The sequence below is a fragment of the Rousettus aegyptiacus genome, unplaced genomic scaffold (assembly GCF_014176215.1).
Source record: "Rousettus aegyptiacus isolate mRouAeg1 unplaced genomic scaffold, mRouAeg1.p scaffold_m13_p_10, whole genome shotgun sequence".
Classification (NCBI taxonomy): domain Eukaryota; kingdom Metazoa; phylum Chordata; class Mammalia; order Chiroptera; family Pteropodidae; genus Rousettus; species Rousettus aegyptiacus.
In genome coordinates this window covers 72,615,142-72,639,174 of record NW_023416285.1, presented here as the reverse complement: position 1 = coordinate 72,639,174, position 24,033 = coordinate 72,615,142, and the positions used below count along the sequence as shown (strand labels likewise).

General features: G+C 36.5%; 1 protein-coding gene and 1 pseudogene across 24 annotated transcripts in view; one reads left to right on the top strand and one right to left on the bottom strand.

The window, feature by feature from the left end:
• APBB2 (amyloid beta precursor protein binding family B member 2) overlaps positions 1–24,033 on the bottom strand; it is a 328,869-nt gene that overhangs the window by 163,871 nt on the left and 140,965 nt on the right. For 11 of the 24 annotated variants that reach the window (XM_036227989.1, XM_036227992.1, XM_036227984.1 and 8 more), the window contains one exon: positions 1,096–1,926. In XM_036227989.1, coding sequence (XP_036083882.1) covers positions 1,096–1,926 — 831 coding nt within the window. Of the gene's footprint in view, positions 1–1,095; positions 1,927–10,292; positions 10,362–24,033 lie in introns of all 24 variants that reach the window. The other 13 variants (XM_036228008.1, XM_036227999.1, XM_036228007.1 and 10 more) reach the window with 3 other exon arrangements.
• On the top strand, positions 21,878–21,996 carry LOC118609121 (annotated as a pseudogene).

The window sequence follows — 24,033 nt, the reverse complement described above, 5'->3', positions numbered from 1 at the left end:
GGTGCACGGTGCTCAGCTTAAACGTCATGCTCTGCACAGGCCCTTACTGACATCAATACTCAGTAAGCAAAAGGGCTACAGGTAGAAGTGATCTAAATATCAACAGTGAGGAAACTTAAATAAATCACAGAACTTGGATGTGGCAGAACATGCCTAATACTTTAAAAAGCCTGATGTAAAAAAGTGGTGTATCTTGATATGGGCTGCTTTACAAAATATATACTTAAGGGAAAAAGTATATTTATAAAACAATCTAATGTAATTTTTTTAATTTTTTACTGTGAAAAATTTTAAACACAAAATTAGGGAGAACAGAATAATAAACTTCGTGTACCCATTTTTAATAATGATCAGCTTATGGAAAAAAAATTTTTTTTTTACTCCTGGCCCAATTATTTTGGAGAAAATTTCATATACAATATCACTTATATTACTTTATCTATATTGTTATGTTATATTTATATAGTACACTTACATTAGTATATATCTCTAAAAAGTAAAGACTTTATAAAAATCTCATCATAAAATTTGCTTAAGTTTTAATAATTTATTATAAATGTGGGCATATGCCTAAAATGTTTTCTGAAAGGAAATAATAACATAAAAAAAAGGTAGCAATCATCCCTGAAAAAGGGGGCTAGAGTATGGAGCAGGGGAGACTTTTCTGTTCATCAAATGACTTTCAGTAAAATTTAAAATTTAACTACAACTACAACAGAAAGCATAGTGTCTGGAAGAGCAGAGGAAAGGCTGCCACAACCTGAGGAAACTGTCTTTCTTGTATTATTTTGCTTAACAAAACCCAATATTTCTAGATAGTATATAAAAATAGTTCATCATACACTGGCAGAATACTTCCTAAGTAGATGTTTTACTGTAATAACACCAAGGACCTATTTCTTTTACAAAAACGCTTCCTAGAACAAATAAACCAAAATGAAACTGTTGAGGAATCTAACAGTATTTTCCACACAAACTGCCCAATTTTGCCGCGAGGCTCACATTCTTTTCTGCCTGCAAATGGATTTTTTGGGTTCGTCTAGGGATTAATATTAATAACTGAAAACACCAAAAGAAAGTGTCACCTTACTATACCTTTCCCAGGGGTACCTGTTTCATCCGGGGAGCTGGGTGAAGCACTGTCCTGGGACAGTGTGGTCCAACTGGACTCCTCATCGCTGGGTGCCAGGTTCTGGATCCGATGTAGTGCGCAATCAGTTTTGGCCCCTGTTTTAGGATGATCCTTCTTAGTCTCTGGGCTGGATGACACCGTGGCTACTTGGCCATCTTCAGGACTACACTGGGGTTTGTTTGGTTTCTGCAGCAGCAAATCGCCATTCCCTATGACAGTGGAGGCCTGGCCCTGGCCCGGCTGGGATTTCTCTTCCACAACTGCATGCTGGCTACCTAAGTTCTGCTCTAGTTCTCTGGTTGAGGTTTCCAGGTCTGCATAGTAATTTAGAAAGCTCTTGGTTCTCCTGGGTTGGGAGGGTAAAATGTCACAGCCCGAGGAATCCTGGGGGTGGGGCTCTTTACCTTCTAACTTCTCAGAAGTTATGTTGATGACTGCAGTGGGGCTGACATTTTTGTTGGGGTCCTGCTGCCCCTGTTCTGCAGCCTTCCGTAGCTGGTTCTCCCCGTTTTTCACCAGCTTGATATTGGCAGAGCCATTTCCCAGTAGGGGCTGGGCAGCCGGATCCGAGAGGCCCATCGCAACTTGGATGTTAGTCAATGCATATTTTTTCCTGCATTTGGGGGGTGTGCTGTTCTTAGTTTCTGTATGTTTTATTTCAGCGTTCAACAGTTCATTGTGGGAGCAACGGAGATTAAGGGTATTTGGTGGTGTGGCCGGACTGCTCCGATTCGTGACATCTGTGGTTCCGCTGCTGGCCATAAACACTGCCAAAGCGTCTACACCTGAGTCAGCTGGAAAAAAAGAAAACTGGTCATTAGAAGCCTGGCATTATTAAACCACTTAGCATACAGAGTGACTAAATATTTTTATACAGAAAACTGAAAGAATTAATCTTCCGGTGCATACATTCTTGTAGAATTGGGCCATTTTTCTCTTTATTTTCACCACTTGCTCATTTATCAAATAGAAGCAAATAAAAGGCCTAATGTGAGTATACAAAGGCCACTTTATTGAAAAGGTAAGAGAACTGAGGGTCCAAATTTTATTTAAAATTAAAAAGTATCTCTCTTTTGAATTCATAAGTAAGCATTTCCTTTTGGTGGCTGGTATTCATTTTTCGCAACTTTGAAAATCCTCCCCTTTCTAAACATTCATACCACATTTCTACTCCGTCATTCCCTCAGGCAACAAAAAAGTTGTTTAAAAATCCTCTGGGGCTCCAGGTTTATTAATTAACCTTGAAGGTCACTATTCAAGTCCAAGGTAATTTTTCTCAACCATGTTTGGAAATTGAATGCCTCCATTCGAGGGTTTTGCTAATGTCTATGTGAACATTTTTGACTCAAACTTAGTGTTCGTACTAAACAGAAATTTTGGAGAAATGCCTTAATTGCTCAAGAACACACACACACACACACATACACATACACATGCACACCCCTAATGATGTAGCATTGAGCCCATGGCTTTGGACATGTTAGAGCCCAAAAGGAGTCTGAATATGTTCCACTAAACTAAAATGTAGACTCAGCTGTTTGCAGTCACCATGTGTCCTTGCAGGACTCCTAGGAAACTATTTGACAGTTGCATTTATCTCAAATATTGTTCACACCATCAGAGTGATTTATTCCATGTGTCTCTTGCTAGGAAGAAAGAAAGGTTTCTCAGACTAAAAGGGAATAAAGTTCATCAGCAAGAATTCCTGAGGTTTCACATTTCTTGGCCTAGGAGGAATGAATGACTTTTTATCTGACCCTCTGCCCTCCACAGAGACCTCAGTGAGTTCTACACCAGCAGTGGAGCCAAAGTACAGCTCGTAACATTCCAAAAATTGTATTGTGACAACTCCCTCTTCCTCCCCCAGGGACCTTTGCAGGCACGGAAGGCAAGAATGTTCCATTCAGGAGCTCAGAAGCATCTTTCTATCATCAAATCCGCCCGATGGGCTATTGAAAAGAGTGCCCCACTCATCCTAGAACCTGCATGCTTTTAGGAAACTAGACAACGTCTGTACAGTCCAGGCACCGTCCACATGATAACAGAACTTGGCCCATAGAGATAGCTAAGGGCAATGCAACCCAAACTGGTTAGACCATGGGCCCCCTTTCTCAGAATTGTTATGTGTAAGGACTCTACCTTGCCCAGCACTCTGCCTCAGCACTTGGGCTTCATTTGGCAGAACAGAGAATCAAGTATGTTTCTTCCTTTGAAACAATACTCTGACTAAATTTTTTTTAATTAATACTATTTTGGCTATTACTACGATTTTATGGAAAACATATGTTTCCATTTGTAATTCAAACTGACTCCAGAGCATTTGATATGAGAACAGGCATCATGAATCCACATGTAGTTTTCCCTGAGGCACATATTCATAACAGAGGCACGCATTTAGAATCTTGGGGCATTTAGAGTGACATGATTATGAGAAAGCTGACAATCTGCTTGCTTTTAAAAGGCATGGCAAACATTTTCTATGAGGCTACTTTATAATGTTAGGTACATTCTAGCAATGTTATTAGGAAGAAATTTTTCTTTACTTTGTTTATAGCCCTAAACATTTTCAGAAAGAATACCAACAATTTTCTAGGTAGTTTAATATTTAAGTAACTTTCATATCCTGAATGTGACAGATAAAAACTTTTAGCCATCTTCTCACGTCTTTTGGATCTCATCTCTCTCCCTATTCCCTTTGTAGCCCTTGGGCTTATAAGAAATCATAGGGGGAAGGTTTGGGAGGGTTAAATTAAATTAGAACAGCAGGCCCACCCTGTACGAAACAACTCTGTATATGTTGTTTTTATAGATCAAAGCCTGAACACAATTTGAGTGTATCTTAGAAATTAAATGATGGTATCAACTGGAAGCAAAATTAAGGTTCAGATCTAGAACTAAGAGAACCAAGGTTACAGTTGAAGTCACAATTGTCTCTAGGAGTTAACATATCAGCTAGGCAGTCATTTGGGCCCCAAAGGGTCATGAAGTAGAGGGAGGTTAGCAAAATCCTAGAAAGACCAAGGCTGCAGAAAGGAGGCTCCCAAAAGTGAGAGGCAGTGCCCATGAGGATAAGGGCCCAGAATTCAGAGTCAGAGAAATGGGCTCATACCCTGTCCATGCTCCTTACTAGATGAATGGTCTAGGACACCAGACCTTCAGTTTCCTTGTCTGAAAAATGGGAACCATAATAGTGAGGATTGTGAGGATTAAAACGAGAATGCCAGAAGAAATTTTAGCATAGTACATAAATAAATGTGAGCAACCCTCATCCTCTTTTATCCAAGTGATGGATTGCAGGGCTGCCTGCGAAGGCCCCCAAATTAACTATCTTATTGGTCTGAGTGATAGAAATGGTCTCATTGTAGAGACACAAAAAGAGTAAACGGACAAGAGGAAGGGATAAAGAAGTTGGGTCTAGAGAAGTTTAATTATGAAAACAGAAAAACAAAAAAACATTCCTCAGGTTTAAGAGAAAAGAGGTTTGTGTTTTTTTTTTAAAGGAAAGAAAATCTTATAATGCCTCTTTAAACCTTCTAATGTTGAGATGTTTTCTTTGGAGTCAAAAAGGCAAGAATAAATCCAAAGAATAAGTCCAAACTCCTTGACATAACAGACAAGTTACTTAAACTCCCCATTTCTTTATTGTAAAATGAGGATGACGGTATCTACACCTCATTGAGCTTTGCTGGGGACTAAGAGGGATGACTGTCAAGCATTTAACACAAAGCCTGGCATATAGTACTACATACACTCCAGTAATGTTGGGGATGATTACCATCCTACAGCTCCCTCCTTCCCTGCACTCTTTTGTCTCTCTAACCACCACACCTCAGGCCACTGTCCATGGAGCACTTTCTTCTTGCCAGACACTGTGCTGGGAATGGAGAAATCAAGACACACAAGGTCATGCCTGCTAAGTACTTTCAGCCTTGTGGAAGACAAATACACAATAAAGTGATAAAAATCCACTAGGGCAGGAGTGGGGGAAGGTACGAAGGAATAAGTTGTCTTCCCACCTGAGGTTGGAGAGGATCTGAAGGTAAGATTACCATCTAGGGAATCTGAGCAAATCAAGATACGACAGAAGAGGTGGTAAAGAGGGAGGGGAGGGATCAGAGAAAGTTCCCAAGGTGTGTTCCAAGAGTTTAGATTTGACCCTGAGGCAGAGAAGATCAACTGCTTCAACAAAATCATGAAGAATCTGAGGCTGAAGTGTGTGTGTGTGTGTGTGTGTGTGTGTGTGTGTGTGTGTATTCCTTTATGTTGTAGGAGGTAAGGCATCTTCCCTTTAGCACATTCTTTAAGAAGGAGATGATTGATGAAAGGCATTAAAGAAGCAATGTAAATTAGGCAATTAAAACATCAGTGGTATCTGCGAAAGAGTAGAAAGAGGTAGACGGAAGGTGATTCCCTAATCAAAGAGGCAGCTAGCCCCATTTTCATTCTCCTCTATCCAGTGTTAGAGCCTAACTGTCATCTATGAGAAGGGAACAAAATCCAGCAGGAGACCAGCTAGAAGGCTACTGCAATAGTCCAGTGAAGGAGGTAGGAAGAGCAGCAGGCAGGCACAAGAGACTTAGGTATGGGGAAAGTCTTTCTTTTACCCCGTCAGTCTTTAGGACAGAGGTGGTTCTGCTCCTGGATTTCTGGAAGGTGGATAGGGGCCACGATTTTGCCATTACCTCCACATCTATTCATTATGAGTGTTACCTATGAAGAGCGAACATCAATTCAAGAGGACCGATTCCTATTCTAGAGCTCGGTATAAGTTCAGAGTGAAGAGTGTGACAAGACCTAGTATGACTACTGCCATCATTCCCCTGCATGATGCACGATGGAGAAACATCTACTCCTGCTTGGCACGTATGCCTTCCTTTTCTGGTAAAAGCCCCACAATTTTTATTGTAAAATCGTCCTTCCTCCACACTAACTTTATAGACTTTTTTTTTTTTCCTGTTTACTACCATGCAACAGATGTAGTTCTCACTGCTGAGGATACAGAAGTACCCAAAATGAACAAAATACCTACTCTCATGGAGTTTACATTCTAGGGATTCAGCCTCTGTGTTTCAGGCAGAGATGACTCTACCCCTTACTTTATGACACACATGCCAAAGCCCAGCCAGCCAAAGTAGCAAATTTCCATGATTATGGTAACTGGTTCAAGGTAAAGCATGTGACACACACAAAGCTCATCCTAAGAGTTTTGCCAGAATGATCAAAAGAAAGTGCTCTCTTTTTTCTTTTGCTTGAACTAGAAGATACAAGCTTCAAGGGATACCATGAAAAGACAACCTGCATAAGCAAGAACCTAACAAATGGGCAAGTAGAGTCAAGCAGCAGAGAGAAAGTGAGCGAGTTCTAATGACACTGTTAAGAGTCCTGGAAGCAAACCATGCCTGAAACATGATGCCCCAGGACTTTTAGGGTATTAAAGTCAATAGTTTTTTGTTGTTTTTTTCTCTTAAACCAATTTGAGCTGTTTTTCTCCTTTTAGGAAGTAAAGAGCCTTAGTTAATGGAGTATTTTTTTTATGATGCCTAAACAAAATTAGGTAAGCCAGGGTCATTGTTATTTCAAGGCTAACAAAGCTTTTTTTCAAACTCAGAGTCACAAAGATGCCCACACTAAGCTATAACACTATATCTCAGATGATATCCTAACACAAACTCGTGCTGGATCCTGTAGTTAAACCTGCCCCCTTCCCTTTTCTGAGACCTCTAGCCTTCCGTCAAAAAAAAAAAAAAAAAAAGAGAGAAGAAAGAAGGAGAAAGAAGGAGGAGGGGAGGGGGAGGGGAGAGGAAGGGGAAGGGGAAGGGGAAGGGAAAGGGGAAGAAGAAGGAGAAGGAGAAGGAGAAGAAGGAAAAAAAGAAGATTGGTCAGTAATGACAGGAAACTCCTCTCTTCAATAACCCATTCTCTCTCTGCTCCCATGACACGCTTATAAAATTAGAAACTGACAAATGGGCCCAGGGAAGCCCAATATTTGTCCCACCCTTAAATGAGACTTCACATTTTCTTTATTTTTATTTTCCTGCTACACAATTTTATTTCCATTGAGGAGTTAAAAGCAAAACTTCTACCCTGAGGAATGCTGCCTTTTGAACTAGACCTCAAAGTATTAAGGACATAAAATAAACTCAGATTTTTTTTTTTTTTTTTTGGCAAGAGAGGCAAAATAAAGCTAGTTTCCTGAAATTACTCATGAAAGGAAACTCTCAATGTGACAAAAATGATAAGAAGTTCTGTGTGAACTGTTAAGGGTGGAAAATTTTCAAATGGCCAACTTATGCTAATGTTAAGGGTGTAGTTATCCTGTGTAAAGAGATGCTAATGGCCAGCCCCTGGTTCTGTAAACCTGCTTGCTAGCTGGAGGGGATATTGGGGCTTATTAAGCTATTCCCTCTGGAGGCTCAGGACTGATCTCTTCTAACCCTGCGTGGTAGAGAGTCAGTTGCCAGCTGGTTAATAAAGGCTCACAATTCATCTCAATTGGCTCTGTGGGCCTTAGATTTGATCACACCACAACATGAACAAAAGAGAAAACAGTTATTTGGAGGCAGACCCTGGAAGTTTTTAAACCAGGAGAGCAACTTCACACAGCTGATTCCCAGGGCTGCTTCCCCGGGCTCTCTGAGATAAGAGATGACTTCAACAGCTAGGTCTTATCCACCAGAGGGTTTCTTATTCCCCATTCAACTTAACTGTCTGAGGGCTCACTGTTAGACATCCTAGGTGGAAATGAGGAGAGTCAATAAAGGTGTACCAAATGTTTTCCTTTAAGAAATACATCCAGATAGGGCAGCAAGAAGGATAAATTATTAAACAAACCCACAAAGTAGACAGAGGGTGTTATGAGAAGAAGGTGTTACAGATGAGGAGAGAAGTCCAAGGAAGGCGCTCTCACACTCACACTCATGCGTGCGTGCTCTCTCTCTCTCTCTCTCTCTCTCTACACACACACACACACACACACACACACACACACACACACACACTGCTGAGCTGAGAATTGAAGGGTAGGAAGAAGTCCACCAGTTGACAAGGAAGAGAAAGGCACTCCAGATGTAAGGAAATCTGGCTTTCCAACATCGCACCTAGCAGATGTGATGATTGGTTACTTGGGAAACAAATCAGAATATGTGTATTCAAATAAGAATTAAGACATTTGAAATAGTCGCTTTGGGATATGATGTTTTCTCTGTTCAATTTCTAATCTGTTTTCATCATTTAGAAGAGCCTCAATGTCTTCTGAAGATGACTGTATACATATTTTTAAAATAGCCCTAGACTTTTAGGGCCAACTCTGATGAATAAAGTCAGTGATCAAGCCTAGGAATCTGGTTTAGGTGAAAAAAAGTAGGTAGGCCATAAAGTAATCACATGGTTTTTTTTTTTTTTTTTTTTGAATAATGATAAACTGGCCTCAAGTCAATTCCAAAAGGGAAAACACATTAAACAATGAAAGAAGCCTTAAAATAGGGTAATTATGTGAATATGTCAAAGAGTAAGTACTTTTCAAAAGACACTCCCTAGTTGAATCTTGAAGGTTCAACAAGAATTTTTTAGCCAGACAATGGTATAGATTCTGGTATGTTTGTTTCTTAAAAGGCTCTCTGTTTTCATTGCTCCTAAGAGTTGGAACACAGGGTTGAGGCATAACTTATCCCAGTTATTGGTCCAGACTCTCTCTTACTAGCTGTTATTTGAATTTTCAAATAAAAAATGGCTGGAATATGATATTCCACTGAAATAAAAATACTGCTTTCTTGGAAAAATGTGTTACATCAATGCATGATGTAGTAGCTGTCATTTAAAAAACCATGCTGGATAAGAGTTTCATTATCTCATATATAACTACCAAGGAATAAAGCAATATGAGTACCAACAGAAAGAACGACTACATCAGCATATCAAAACATAGTGACAATAAGAAATTTCTACAAGTTCTTTGATTAGTTCACCTTCACTTTGAGGAAAACTCATTTTATATATTTGCCAGTTTTGTTACTGAAACTTTTCCATACTGAGTCTATCTTGCAATATAATAAAAGATTTTAAATACTAAACAATTCCTAAAAGGAATTATTTTCAATATCTAGAGTGTTTTTTAAAAGCGCATGTGTACTTGCCTTGATTTTCAAAAATTAATGCACCTGTTCAAATATGTATTGACATAGAAAATCTATGCTCTACCTCCAAATTTTCACAATATGATTAGATGGCCTCTAAGAAATCACCTCTAAGTTCTAATTTTCCTGTGTGAACTTAGGTTTGTCATATTAGTTTTGGTTGATTTTTATAAATAGGATATTCCTATCATTCGTATACTTCTATTGAGCTTAGTGGTTTTTTATTAGTTTTCTGTTGAAATGTAACATGTAGTGTTAAATAAAGCAAAAAAGGGCTTGTATATACTTAATGAGTTTAATTTAAAATCAAGAGACATTAATATCTATTTGACCATGGTTAAAATCTACTTCTTTAAAAACAGAATTTGCTGAGTGGTATATGTCCTAACAAATATGGAATCTACTCAGATGTATCTGCCACTTGCAGCCTTATACTATGTTTAATTCCAAATGTTATTGCAATTGCTTTTTCCTTATTGTTGCGGCGAGGCTAAGAATTAAATCCCACACCATGTTGTATATAGACTAACATCCATCGTGTCACAAAGAAATGGACATACAATAAAATTAAGATGGTTTTCTTAAGGCTTGAAATTAATTAGCATTAGATCTAAGGAGAATACTGAAATGGGTAGTTCTATTCTAGACAAACCTCATAATGGCTAAACTGCTGTTTACAGAGACTCACTACCAATAACTCCTTTGTTCATATTTAACAGTTTATAGGCTATCATGAACAATGCTAGACAGCAAAATTTGACAGTTTTAATTTCTTAGTTAACTAAAATATATTTGTATTATATTAGTAGAATTGTGAAATTATTACATGAGTACATGTAAGTTCAATTGATTGTCTTATCTTATTTTAAAGGTTCATTTTTCTATTACGTTAATGAAGAACAATGAAAACCAAAAAAATGTTATTTTAGCAAATTATAAGTTTTACCTCAAAACAATTATCTATTATTTACATTTGTTTTAATATTCAACTGCTTCTCTATATTGAAACATGTGAAAGTGCATCTGACCTGGAAGTACTTCTGACATGGATCACTGGACGTCAGCAATGGCGCAGGAAATCAGTTATAATTTGAAATCTGAAAAGAGGGATCATTTGAAAAATTAAAACCCTAAATAACAAAGCATAAAAGGAAAAAAATATAGCACTGAAAATCCTTCTAAAAGCTATTTAAAATGTTAAACAAATTTTGGCAGATAAAATCCAAATTTCTGTTTATTTATAGTTGGTCATAGTAAAATTTAAATTCCTGCTCAGCTACATCTCCCACGAACATTTCTTAAGATTTTTTTCCCATGCCTAAGTTTATCTCTCTCTCTTTCTCTCTCTCTCTATTTATCATCCATCTATCTATCTATCTATCTATCTATCTATCTATCTATCTATCATCAATCTATCAATCTAAAGTTTCCAACGCAGTGCTATTCACAATTCAGAAGCTAATAAGGAAAAAACTGATAGATTTCACCATATAAAATTTTAAACCTTCTTTTTAGGGGGAAAAAAAATGGCTATGAACACAGTAAAGACAAAAAACAAACTGAAAAAAAATTAACACCAAAAATAATATAAAAGAGTTAATTTCCTTTATATAGAAAGAGCTCCTTGAAATTAATAAGAAAAGTATGAATAAGCCTATAGGAAAAAATGAGTACAAGTCCCAAGAGAAACACAAATGTCCAATAAATGTATAAATAACCTCACCTAAAAGTGAAGAAAATGTGAACTTAAATATAAATAATAACTTACTGGTTTTCCTATACCTGCAAAGACTAGGTCTTGCTAACACATAACCTAAGGCAAAGGACACTGGAAATAGGAGTTATTAAGCCTTGCTGGTGGGAGTAAAAAAATGGCAAAACTCTTTGGAGGGCCATTTAGAAATATCTGCACAAATTAAAAATGCATGGACCTATTGCTGAGTAATTCTGTTTCTAAAAATTCATTATATAAACTCACATGGACTCTACTGTTCTACAAGTAAAAGATAACAACCTAACTGTTCCTCAGTGGACAGCTGGCTCATTAAATATAATACATACAAGCCACCTGCAAAAGAATGAAACTAGACTGTTGTCTATCACCACACACCAAAACGAACTCAAAATAGATTTAGACCTAAATATAAGACCTGAAACAATAAAATGCATAGAAGAAAACACAGGAACTAAACTCAAGGACCTTGGACTTAAAGAGGATTTTATGAATTTGACCTCAAAACCAAGGGAAGTAAAAGCACAATTAAGTGAATGAGACTACAACAAACTAAAAAGCTTCAGCTCAGCTAAAGAAATAGTCAGCAAGGTAAAGAGAACACCATCTGAATGGGAAAATATCTTTGCAAGCAATGCCTCTGAAAAGGGCTTAATATCCAAAATATACAAAGAACTCATAGAGCTCAATAACAACAAAAAACAAATGATCCCATCCAAAAATGACAAAGGATCTGAACAGATACTTCTCCCTAGAGGACAGATAAATGGTCAACAACTATTTGAAAAGATGCTCAACATTGCTGGCTAGTAGAAAAATGCAAATCAAAATCACAATGAGATTACCATCTCACACCTGTTAGAATAGCTATAATCAACAAGACAAATAATAACAAATGTTGGAGAGGATGTGGAGAAAAAAGACCCTCATGCAGTGCTGGTGGGACTGTAAATTGGTACAGTCACTATGGAAAACATTATGGAGGTTCCTAAAAAACTAAGAATTGATCTACTATATGATCCAGCAATCTCTCTACTGGGTATTTACCCAAAAGACTTGAAAACCCATATCTGAAAAGATATTGGCACACTGATGTTCATAGCAGCATTATTCACAGTAGTCAGGACGTGGAAGCAACTGAAGTGTCCTACGATAGATGATTGGATAAAGAAGCTGTGGTACATATATACAATGGAATATTACTCAGCCATAAGAGGAGATGAAATACTGCAATTTGTGACAACATGGATGGACCTCGAGATAATCATGCTAAGCGAAATAAGCCAGACAGAAAAAGTTGAAAATCACATGATGCCACTTACATGTGGGATATAAACCTAAAAGCAACAAATGAACAGGATAAACAAACAGAGACTCATGGACAGGGACTATAGACTAGTAGTTACTAGAGAGTAGGGGATGGGAGGAGGGGGAAGGTAGACAGGGTAAAGGGGGTCAAATATGTGGTGACAGAAAAAAAAATCTAACTATGGGGGGTGAACACACAGTGTAAATATATATATGCCTTATGTTAAAGTGTATAGATGAAACTTATTGGATTTCATTAACCAATGTCACCATAAAAAAATTAAATTAAAAAAATTGATACATTCGTATAATGGAAAATTGTGCCACTATTAGGAAAAATAAGCAGATCTACATGAGCCTATGTGAAAAGGACTTTGAGATATATCACTGAGAGGTGAATAATATGCATAGCATAGTATGACTAAATTAAAAAAATTTCAAAGCATATACATGTGCATACATGCACATGCATGCACACATGCACATATACACTTGCATTTATATAGAAAATTTCTTAAAGAATTAATAAAGAAGTAAATACAGGTGTAAACTGTCAGTTTACCAACATAGACATATAATAAGGAAAACTGAAAATAGATCTTGTTTTCAATGAGTTGCTATCAGAAATGGCACTTAGAATAATAATGTGTTATACTAATCTGAATGCGGATATTGCATGATTCCATTTATATAAAGTACAAAAACAGGAAAAATTTATCTATGTCAGGCTGATGATTTACAGGAAAGGGGGAAAAAAACAAGAGGGTAGCCTCTGGGATGCTGTGATGGTAATGTACAGTTTCTTGATCTAGATGTGAAAATTCATTGAGCTGTACTGTACCCTATGCCCACATTTCAATATGTTTATTACACTTCTATGAAACATTAATAGAAAGGTCAAATGCTAGAGGTTTTCTAAAGCATTACTCGAATTGAAAAACTTTATATTTGCAAAGACTAAATTCTAACTTTTCCAAACTTGTAGCTTTTAATGGGTATTACTTCCAACTTTATGATTCAGATAATAACCTGACAACCTGGTCAATTGGCCCACAATACATTTTTAATCATATTTTCAGATATTGTGGGTAAAGCTTATTACTCTAGTATACTTAAAAGGGTTGGTTTATGTTTAACTGTCCTGAAATAGCAAGAGATGCTTCTTCTATCACCTTTGCTTTTGCCCTATACCTTTTACAGCTCCCTAAAAGTATTTCACGATTCAGTTTTCTCTCTTTTAGTTTTTGTCTTCAGTGTACCTTCAGTAATAAGCAGAGACAGATGTGAGGTGATAGATATTTCAAGAAAAGGAATACCAATAAAGTAGAGATAAATCTAAGAAAAGGCATACTTATAGGAGTATTTTGAAAAGGCTAAGAACCTGCACAATTTTTAGTGTGTATACTCTTTAAAAAATAAAATATTCCTTTTTTTCTCCAAACACTAATTCCAATTCTATGAAGTTAAGAATTAGACAATCTGCTAATCGTTCATATTTTAAATGGTCATGTGGTATTATTATCTGACTAGTATTTATTCCATGCTTGCCATGTGCCATGCATTATGCTAGGGGCAGGGAAAACGTAGTCAACAAAAACACATTGCCATCTCTCATTGAACTTATAGCCTAGTCAGGGAGATAGATGGTTTGGACTCAGTTCTATAAGAAAAATGTAATAACGGAACACGTGCCAGACTGAAGAGTCAGAAACCCTTCCCTGAGAAAGTGAAATTTAAGTAAACCTGAGCACTAAATAAAATTTTCAGTTAGGTAAACATTTATTAAACCCTTGCTATGAGTAAGGCCCTCCCCAGCGCTGCAGAGCTATTTTTCCCTGGCACTGATATCCTTGATCAATAAGTCTAACCTGGTAAAACAGTTTCCAAGGATTCTGTGGCATGGACTAATTCTACATAAACAATAACCTAAGAACGTATCAGAGTACTTAAGCATGGTATGCAGAATAATCTATAGCTGTGCTGTTCAATTAGGCATAACTAACAGTTGAAAGGTGACTAATACAACTAAGAAACTGCATTTTTAATTTTATTTAATTATTGTTAACATTAATATAATTTATAAACTGATACCTGGAAAATATTAAAGTCAGTTTGGAACTCTCTAGGTAAGTGAATCTACCTTTTCAAGTATAAATTTTATGAATCTAAATACAGATTAAGTATTTCCAATGAAAATTTTGTATACAGGTTGAGTGCTATAAGTGTAAAATACAGCTGATTTTGAAGACTTTGCATGAAAATAAATGCAAAGTATCCCATTAATAATTCTTAAATATTGATTACATGGTGAAATGATAATATTTTGGATATAGTGAGTTAAATAAAACAGATTGTTAAAATTAATTTTACCCATTTCTTTTTTTAATATGAGTACTTGAAAATTTCAAATTACATATATGGCTCACATTATATCTCTATTGGAGAAGTGCTGGTTTAGATAATACAGACATATTCTGAAACTTTATCCTAAACAAAACATTAAAACTACAAGGGATAATGCAGATCCCAGAACTAGTAAAAACAAGTTACCACCCCAGGTGTGAAGGAAGAGAAAGCTGTGTACAGAGAGGGCACTGCCCAACACAGCCACCATCTTCAATGGAGGTTCAGAGCCAGCCCTCAGCAACCCTGTACAAAACTGAAATCTTTTCTGGGTCTCACTGCCTGATTTTTTGGCTATAAGGATGAGAATTTATTCCATAGTAAACTTAAACTGTGTGTAATTCCACTTTTTCTAAGAAAGAGATGAAAAATCAAAAATGTCTATCCGTTTAGATCTAGTTCAAGTATTACATCCTTGGTAAAATTTTCTTGAACTCTGTTGTAATCACTATCATCCCACTGCTAAACTTCGTACATAATTCTACTACAACACAACATGACATTACATTTTTATTTTTATCTTTTTTTCCTAATAGAGGATAAATCCCTTGAAGAAAGGACTGCCTTATTTTTATGTTATTATTTTTATTGAGGTATAATAGACATAAAATCACATTAGTTTCAAGTATATAACAAGATAATTCAATATTTATATTTACTGTAAAATGATCACCACAATAATTTTGGTTAACATAGAATACCATGCATAGTTACAATTTTTTTTTCTTGTAATGAGAACTTTCTATGTACTTTTAAAAGATGCCACACCTTCTTACTCCATATACAAGAATAAACTCAAAATAGATTAAAGGCTTAAATGTAAGACTGAAACCATAAAACTCCTACAAGAAAACAGGTAGCAAATTCTCTGACATTGGTTTTAGTAATATTTTTTTTGTGATATATCGCCTTGGGCAAGAAAAATAAAAGATAAATAAACAAATAGGACTACAAAGAATTTTTGCTCAGCAAAGGAAATTATCAACAAAATGAAAAGATAACCTACTGCATGGGAAAAGATATTCGCCAATGATATATCTGATAAGGGGTTGATATCCAAAATTTATAAAGAACTCATACAACTCAGCACCAAAAAACCTCAAACAATTCAATTAAAAAATCAGCAGAGGACTTGAATAGGCATTTCTTCAAGAGGACATACAGATGGCCCATAGATATATGAAAAGATGTTCAACATCACTAATCATCAGAGAAATGCAAATTAAACCACAATGACATATCACCTCATACCTGTCAGAATGGCTATCATCAATAAAGCAAAAAACAAGTGTTGGCGAGGATGTGAAGAAAAGAGAACCCTTGTGTACTGTTGGTGGGATTGCCAATTGGTGCAGCCATTATGGAAAACAGTATAGAGGTTCCTCAAAATATTAAAAATAGAACTGCCTTAGGAGCCAGCAATTCCATTTCTAGGTATTAATCTGAAGAAATCTAAAATACTATTTCTAAAAGATATATGGACCTCTGCATTCATGGAGGCACTATTTACAATAGCTAAGATATGGAAGCAACCTAAGTGTCCATCAATAGATTACTGGATAAAGAAGAAGTGATACATATATACATGGAATATGACTCAGCCATAAAAAAATGAAATCTCACCTTTCGGAACAAGATGGATAGACCCAGAGGGTATTATGCTAAGTGAAATAGGTTAGAAAGAGAAAGACAGATATCATATGATCTCACTTATATGTGGAATCTGATGTGTAACTAATATAAAATAATATTGAATGTCAACTCTAATTGAAAAATAAGATGTCGAAGAGGGACAAAAGATATAAATAAAAATAAAAAAATTTCACTCTGTCTTTCCCAAATATAGTCAAAAAAAAAAGTTTGACAAATTCTTCTCGGGTTACCTTACTCTCTGTTCTATCCATTCACCATCTGGACCTGACCAAGTCTCAGTCCTCCTCCCCACACCTCCTCCCTTATCTGTCCCAGCTCCACCGTGCCAGATAAACACTGCATAAACGCTCCATCCATGATCACTACTTTATCACAAAATCTCCAGAATAAAATTCTTTCAGCCATTGGCAATCTAACACCCAACTGATTCTAGAACCTCTCTTTACTCAAATCCTTCCTTACTTTCAAACAGCTACTACTTTCTTGAAAACGCAAACCCAGTGCAATCCTGTCAGATCCAACACTCTCTTGCTACAACAAGTGTTTTATAACATTCCCCTTTACTATCCTGAAATGAAATTCATAGATAATATAACTTATCTATACATGGTAACTACAGAAAAGGAGAAATAAAAGGAGAGATATATTTCAGTAAGCAAAGTCTTGGGCCTGATGACACTGGTGGTTATAATGAACAGTCATCAATGTTTGCTTGCATCTATGGGTAAAACCACTGACAGCTACAAATGCAAAGTGATAGAGGTGTGTGTTGTCAACCCAGAAGTAATATGCATTTCTGTCAATAACATCAATTTCAAAATGTTGAATGACTCTAAGAAAATTCCAAAAAAAATATTAAATATGTTTATCAATTAGAAGGCATTTCCACTTCTGGAATATATATTTATATTATACTAAAGCCATAAAAAACACTTTATGTTTAAAACTTACAGACTCAGATAATTAGAAGCATGTTATTCACCTACAAGAATATTCGGTAGCATATTTGCAAGTTTTGCAGAGTTAATACAGTCTTTGCCACACAGAGTTGTCTTGGGTACTGCGAGACATTTATCATCCCTGGTTTCTGCCCTTCCACACCCCCTAAGGGATGCTCCAGACACCTCCAACCCCCTCCCCAACTTTAAAATGTATAACCTTAGCCCAGTCTACTCTCTTCCTCTTCTTAACTCATTCAATTTTTAGATCCTATATGACCTTGAACCAATACTTAATGTCTGAAGAGCGTCATATTCAACTGCAAATTGTGGTTCTCATTGGTCTGTCAGTTATGAGGATCGAATGAGATAGATATATGTTGCTTGCCTGCCTTGCTCAGTGCCTAGCAGATACCAAATATTCAGTTAGTGCCAACTGCTATTACTATTGTTGTCATTGTTTTTTCTTATACATATGTCCTGTTTTCTGAATGAGGTTGTAAGCTTTCTGAAGAAAAGCAAAGTGTCTTGGCAATCTTTGCACATTCACCATAAGTATTCAATACATTTTGGTGGTCCACATCTTCTGTCTTCTTTCCCCGCCCTGTCCTGTCCAATCTCTTGTGAAAATGTTTTACAGAGAATAAGCTGAGTCTAAGAATGGAGCTAGTTTCAAACTGCACTTATAATGAAAATTTTTGCCATTATTGAAATCATTATTGTAACCTGCTATGCACAGGAAGGGCTGTCAAAAAAACTACTGTCTTACCCTTGCTGTGGAAAATATGCAGGGTTGTATTAGTAGATAATTTTAAAGTGGACATTGCATTCAAGCATTTGACCTGCCTCCAAATTCATACTGACTCAATCTTGCTTTAAAGTTTTAAGCATTTTCAACCTGAAGAGCTTAATCTCTACTTCCATATTTACAAAATGGAGCAGCTGCATCAGATGACTAGGGCTCCTTCCTGTACCAACATGACCTAACACTTACTGAGCACTTACTATGTGCCAGGCACTACGTGTGATCATTTATCACTTCCAATAACCTTATGGAAGAGGCATTAGTATTACATCAACTTTACTGCTAGGGAAACTAAGGCCCAAGGCATTAGGACCCACAACTGTTAGCTCATGACCAAGCTCATGACCCTATGTCATGTTTCTCAGGACTCTTTTTCTTGAAGTTGACTCAAATTATCTGAATTAATTAAGTCTGCAAGACAGTTCTTGCCACAGTATTATTCTTTTAAAGTTTATGATCAACATCCTAATTTACAGGTAAACAAAAAACAAAGGGGGCTCTCGACTGCTGGCAAGCAAAACCTGAGTCTTTTTTTTTTCCTTATAGCTCAAGACGGAAAAATAGAGCACAATTAAAAACAAGTGTGTGAAATTTTATCTCACTCTGGGGGTGAGTTCTAAAGTCAGAAAATGGAGCAAAACTTGACCAACAGTCTGACTTACTTTGAAAAATCCTTTAAATTGCCTACTTAGTACAATACACAGTTTCCATTAAACAACTAAAGTGTGTGTAATTTTGTGATACACACATAATGAAGAGTATTTAGCAAGTACATGTATATGCAAATTTTTATTTCAGTGTTTTATATTTAAACAGAGAAGAGAGTAGAGCACATAATATTGCACTCGATGAGAACAAACTTGATTTAAAAAAACTTTTGAGATATAATTACTAGTAACAATTTCTTGCCATCTGTCTACCTGGGTGCTGCATATCCGCTATTGAGAACCACTGTTCTGGAAGAGCCTAAATTTACCACTTATTATAATTTAAAGTAAAGAGAAAAAAAGTGATAAAGGTGTAGGGAACTCGTTCTATCTCTAATGTCTATATCTTAAGCAAAAACACTTAAGAGGGTTAATTTGTGACTCTAGCTCTTTATCCTTTCTTATTGTTGTTAACTGCCATTGTACTTTTTTTGTTTGTTCTTTTAAATTTACTTTTCAATTACAGTTGACATACGATATTATATTAGTTCCAGGTGTACAACATAGTGATTAGACATTTACATACCTTACGAAGTGATCACTTAACAAGTCTAGTACCCATCCGACACCATAGTTATCTAGCTCTTTATCTTACTTGATTCAATGTTCTCAAAGCCAGATTTCAAAACCAATTCCTAAAACACTATCAAAGAAAAATAAGCACAGAAGGGAAAGCTTTATTTCCTGAAATGAATCCCAAGAGAAACCACCAACTGTAATAGAAATATTTTCGAGACAAACTATAAATGTAGGTTTTTCCATTTATGAGTTACCTTTACAACTCTTAAGACATTTGTAAATGAAGCAAAAGTTTTATGCTTCCCCCACAAATATCCTTGATCCCCATTTTTCATATTTCAAAAGTATAACATCTCAGATTAGAAATAACAGCAATGTTTAATGTTTCTATGAAGAGCCAGTTTAAAATATGATGCTGGATAGCCAGGGAGGATGGTCTGCATTAATAGTCTTAATCAACAACCTCTCTGAATCCTCGCTCTCTGCCCTGTGACTTGCAACCTAGCTATGTGACTTACTTGAACAATAGGTTAGCAAATGAGAGACAATGAAGATTGAAAAGCATAGCTGGTTTTCAGCTCCATGCAAAATAAAAACGATCTGTGCCACTGCCACTAGAATGTGCCTCGGCTGGCCCGGCAGAAGGATACCTGAATCTTCTTGTCCAAGGCCATCTTGGATCAGCCTAAGCCAACTGACCATCAAACATATGGGAGAGTGTCACAAAGACCAGCACCTAGCTAACTGCAGGCACATTAGTGAACCCAGCCTGGTTAAGCCACTAAATTTTGGAGTCGTTCCTTATGCAGGATTTTTTTGTGGCAATAGATAAATGATACACTAATTATACCCACAACAACCAAAATGAGATAGGAGAAGAGCCGTTGGGATTAAACCTGAATTGATCTAGGGGAGGTATGATGCTATGTGAGGATCCCACCACAGCGAATCAAGGTGTGTGTGTGTATTTTAGGTTTTAATTTTCTACTCTTTAAGTGAGGAAACACTGGTTAATAACATTACCTAAGTTTCAGGTATACATTATAATTTGATATCTGTATACAATATAGTGTGCTTATCACCAAAAGTCTAGTTTCTATCCGTCACCATATTACCCTTTATCCATTTTACCCTTCCCCCACCCCTTTCCCTCTGGTAACCACCAATCTGTGTCTTTATTTATGGGTTCGTGGGAATCAAGTTCTTTCCTGGAGATTTATTCCCTCTGTAGATTACACAGGGTTATCTTGACCAAGATAGGCTGCGTCTTTGGTCACTACTGTTGTTCACTCACAACACACAACCAGTTGCATGTTAGAAGTACCTGTGACAGCACATTTAGGAATTTTTCATGAGGACATACAAGTGGCATTATTTCTAGTAGGAACACAATCAGAAACAAGTTAAATGTCTATCAATGAGAAACTGATTAAATAAAGCATCACATCTATATAATGGGATGCTAGTCATTATTTAAAAATAAGGATGTTCGTATATTTACTTGCATAGAAACATCTCTAATAAACATGATTGAGTGAAAAAACTAGCTATAAAAAAGTATGATAAGTATATTGGCATTCCATACACAGTGCTTTCAACTTTACTGCACGTTTGAAAATTATCATAATAAAAAGTTGGAGTAAGGAAGGATATGTAGTGTCATTCTTTCATAAATTTTTAAAAATGCTCTATGGTATGAAATTTTATAAAAACACAGAACACTAACAAAATTAAATTCCACATAAACTTAATGATTAAAAACATAATAAGGAACAGAGTGACATCCTTACAATGAAAACATACCAAAAAGCAGATTTTAAAAAAAATGAAAACTGTAATATACTATTATTTCAAAAGAAAAAGATTATTTAAAAAATTACATAAAACACAAAAGAATAGCATCCATCTGAACTAGAAGATATATACAGATAGTCCTTGGCTGATGATGGTTCAACTTAACAATTTTTTGATATTATGATGATGTGAAAGTGATTTGCATAATAAACTACATGAGACAGTCGACATTTTATTATAAAATAGACTTTGTTAGATGATTGTGCATAACTGTAGGCTAATTAGTGTTCTGAGCACATTTAAAGTAGGTTAGGCTAAGCTATGATGTTGGGTAGGTTAAATATATTAAACACATTTTTGATTTACTATATTTTCAACTTACTATGGGTTATTCAAAATATAATTCCACCATAAGTCGAGCAGTATCTGTATATAATTTATATAATCTATTTAATGTCTCGCTCTCTCCTATTTGGAAAAGCTCCATGAGGCCAGGGACTATGTCTCTTTCATTCATCAGCATATTCCCAGTGCCAGGTGCATGGAAGATGTTAAAAAATAGTTCGTAAAGGAATGAATAGAAAAGCTCACCAAAATGTTTACAGCAGTATTTTCTGGGTAGCAAGCAGGATTTAGAAAAATGTCTCCTAATGCTTTATATGTTGCTGATTTAAGTAATTTTATTACAATGAATATGAAGCATTTTCATACTCAGAGCAAGAGTTACTTTCAATGTGAAAAAAAATAAAGTTTAGTCTATGGCCATGTCACCCTGAACAAGCCCGATCCCGTCTGATTTCATAAGCTAAGCAGGGTCGGGCCCAATTAGTGCTTGGATGGGAGACCACCTAGGAAGACCAGGTGCTGTAGGCGTAAAAAATTAAAAAAATAATAATAAGGGATCATAAGCTGACAAGGTCCTTGCAATCTGTGAGGTCAACCAAGGGTTGCCTCGTCTAAAAAAAAATAAAAAATAAAGTTTTACATGAAGTTATATATATATGTATATACCATATAGCTTTTCAAATAAAGAAAAAAATAGCACACCAAGCCCCTACACTCACTGCATGTCTTCTATTCATAAGTGAAGGTTCTGGGATAAAAGATGATGAGGCTGAGTTTTACTAAGAAAGACTAGGTTTAGAGTTTGTGAAAAGAAAGACAACAACCACCCCCATCTGCTTTCCATGCTATTTTTGATAGAGTTTACTCTGTAGCTAAGAAAACATGTTAATAGGACTTCTTGTGGTGAGAGGAAAGGATTAAAAAAGCAAAGGACCCTGATGTGATAGTTTGGCACTATAGGGGAAAGGCTCACAGTGCCTGCAATTTATGGAACAAAGAATAACACCTTTTCATAAAATCTACACTCCAAGACATCCCAAATACACAACCAAGAAAAGCCAATGGCAGTGACATTAAAAGCGCCAAACACAACAATCTCAAACAAGAATGCGATGAAGCCTTAATCTGCTTAACCGGGCCCTCATATATCTATTGGAGAAAACAGAGATGAACTGCCTCATAAAGCAGATGGTCTTCTCCAGTTCTTTTCTTTTCTTTTTCTTTTTTCTTTTTTTTTTTAAAAAAAAAGATAATTAGAGGAAATAGAAAAAACGATCTCGTTAAATTGTCCAAGGAAAATGATTTCATTTGAAATTGAATGCATGACTTTCTGAAGAAAGAATTTCAAGTTTCCCCACAGAGCTGACGCAGGTCATCTGGTAATGCCTATATTAAAAAGGAAAGTCGCTCCAAGGGCAGTTGCCTCCTAGACAGTAAGGAACACCCTGGCAGGTCTCACTAACAGAGGCAAGAAGGAAGGGCTGAGTAGTAACTGGGCCCTGTTGAAAGAGCACTGGAATGGCAGTCAGGACAAAAGAGATTTGACTTCTGGATTTGTGATTCAGAGGAATCTAGTGTACTTCATCACTTGTTAATTTTTTTTAGAGAAACGCACTATTTATTCCCCTATTCCAGTGGTCCCCAAATTTTTTGGCACCAGGGACCAGTGTTCCTATGATAATTTAATGCATGATGACCTGAGGTGGAGCTGAGGCAGTGATGCTACACTGGGGAGTGGCTGCGAATAAGGACGAAGCTTCCCTTGCTCACCAGTCCACTCACCTCCTGCAGTGTGACCTGGTTCCTGTTAATGTTTGTGGCCTGGGGCTTGGACCCCTGCCCTACCCTATCTTGCTAGTAGAACAAATGAGATAATGGGGGAAATCTCTGTAAAACAAAGACTATAAATGCAACATTGTTAGTTTATAATGGGATTTTGTTTCATTGCTAGATATAAAAGTCCCGTTGTGCAGTATTGTTGAAAATTAAAAATCAAGGGAAGGGAAATAAAGATCTAGGAGCTTTGAATCCAACAAAGGAATACTATGTCCATTTCTGTTCTTCTCTAAGCTCTAAGACACTTTTCTGAGGAAAAAGAGAGGCAGATGAAAGTATACCTCAAACACGACTCAGGATTCCATGCCAGACTCTTGACTGAGACACTGATAGGAGTCAGGGGTCTTTTATGGCGTTGGCTGAGATTCAGCTAGAGAGCATTGCCCCAAAATGGTTCCGTGTATGGCCTTTCCCACTGAGCTTGAATTTCTACTCAAAGCCCAGGGGATACTATTAAACCCTGAATACTATTAACTAAAAATTGTTGAGGGTCCCTCTGGGCTAATCATAAACAGTGTGTACAATCTCTCTCAGCTCCCGCAAGTCCTAGGAGGTAGCTATCTTTATTCTCCTTGTTTTACACAGAAGACACAGAACTATAGTGACATTAGGAAACTTGCAAAATATCAGGCAGCTAATAAGCAGCAGGGCCCAGACCCCAAATCCAGTCAACGGATTCCAGAATCCTTAGTTTAATATTCTATGCTGAAAGGCCAGCAGTCCCAGAAA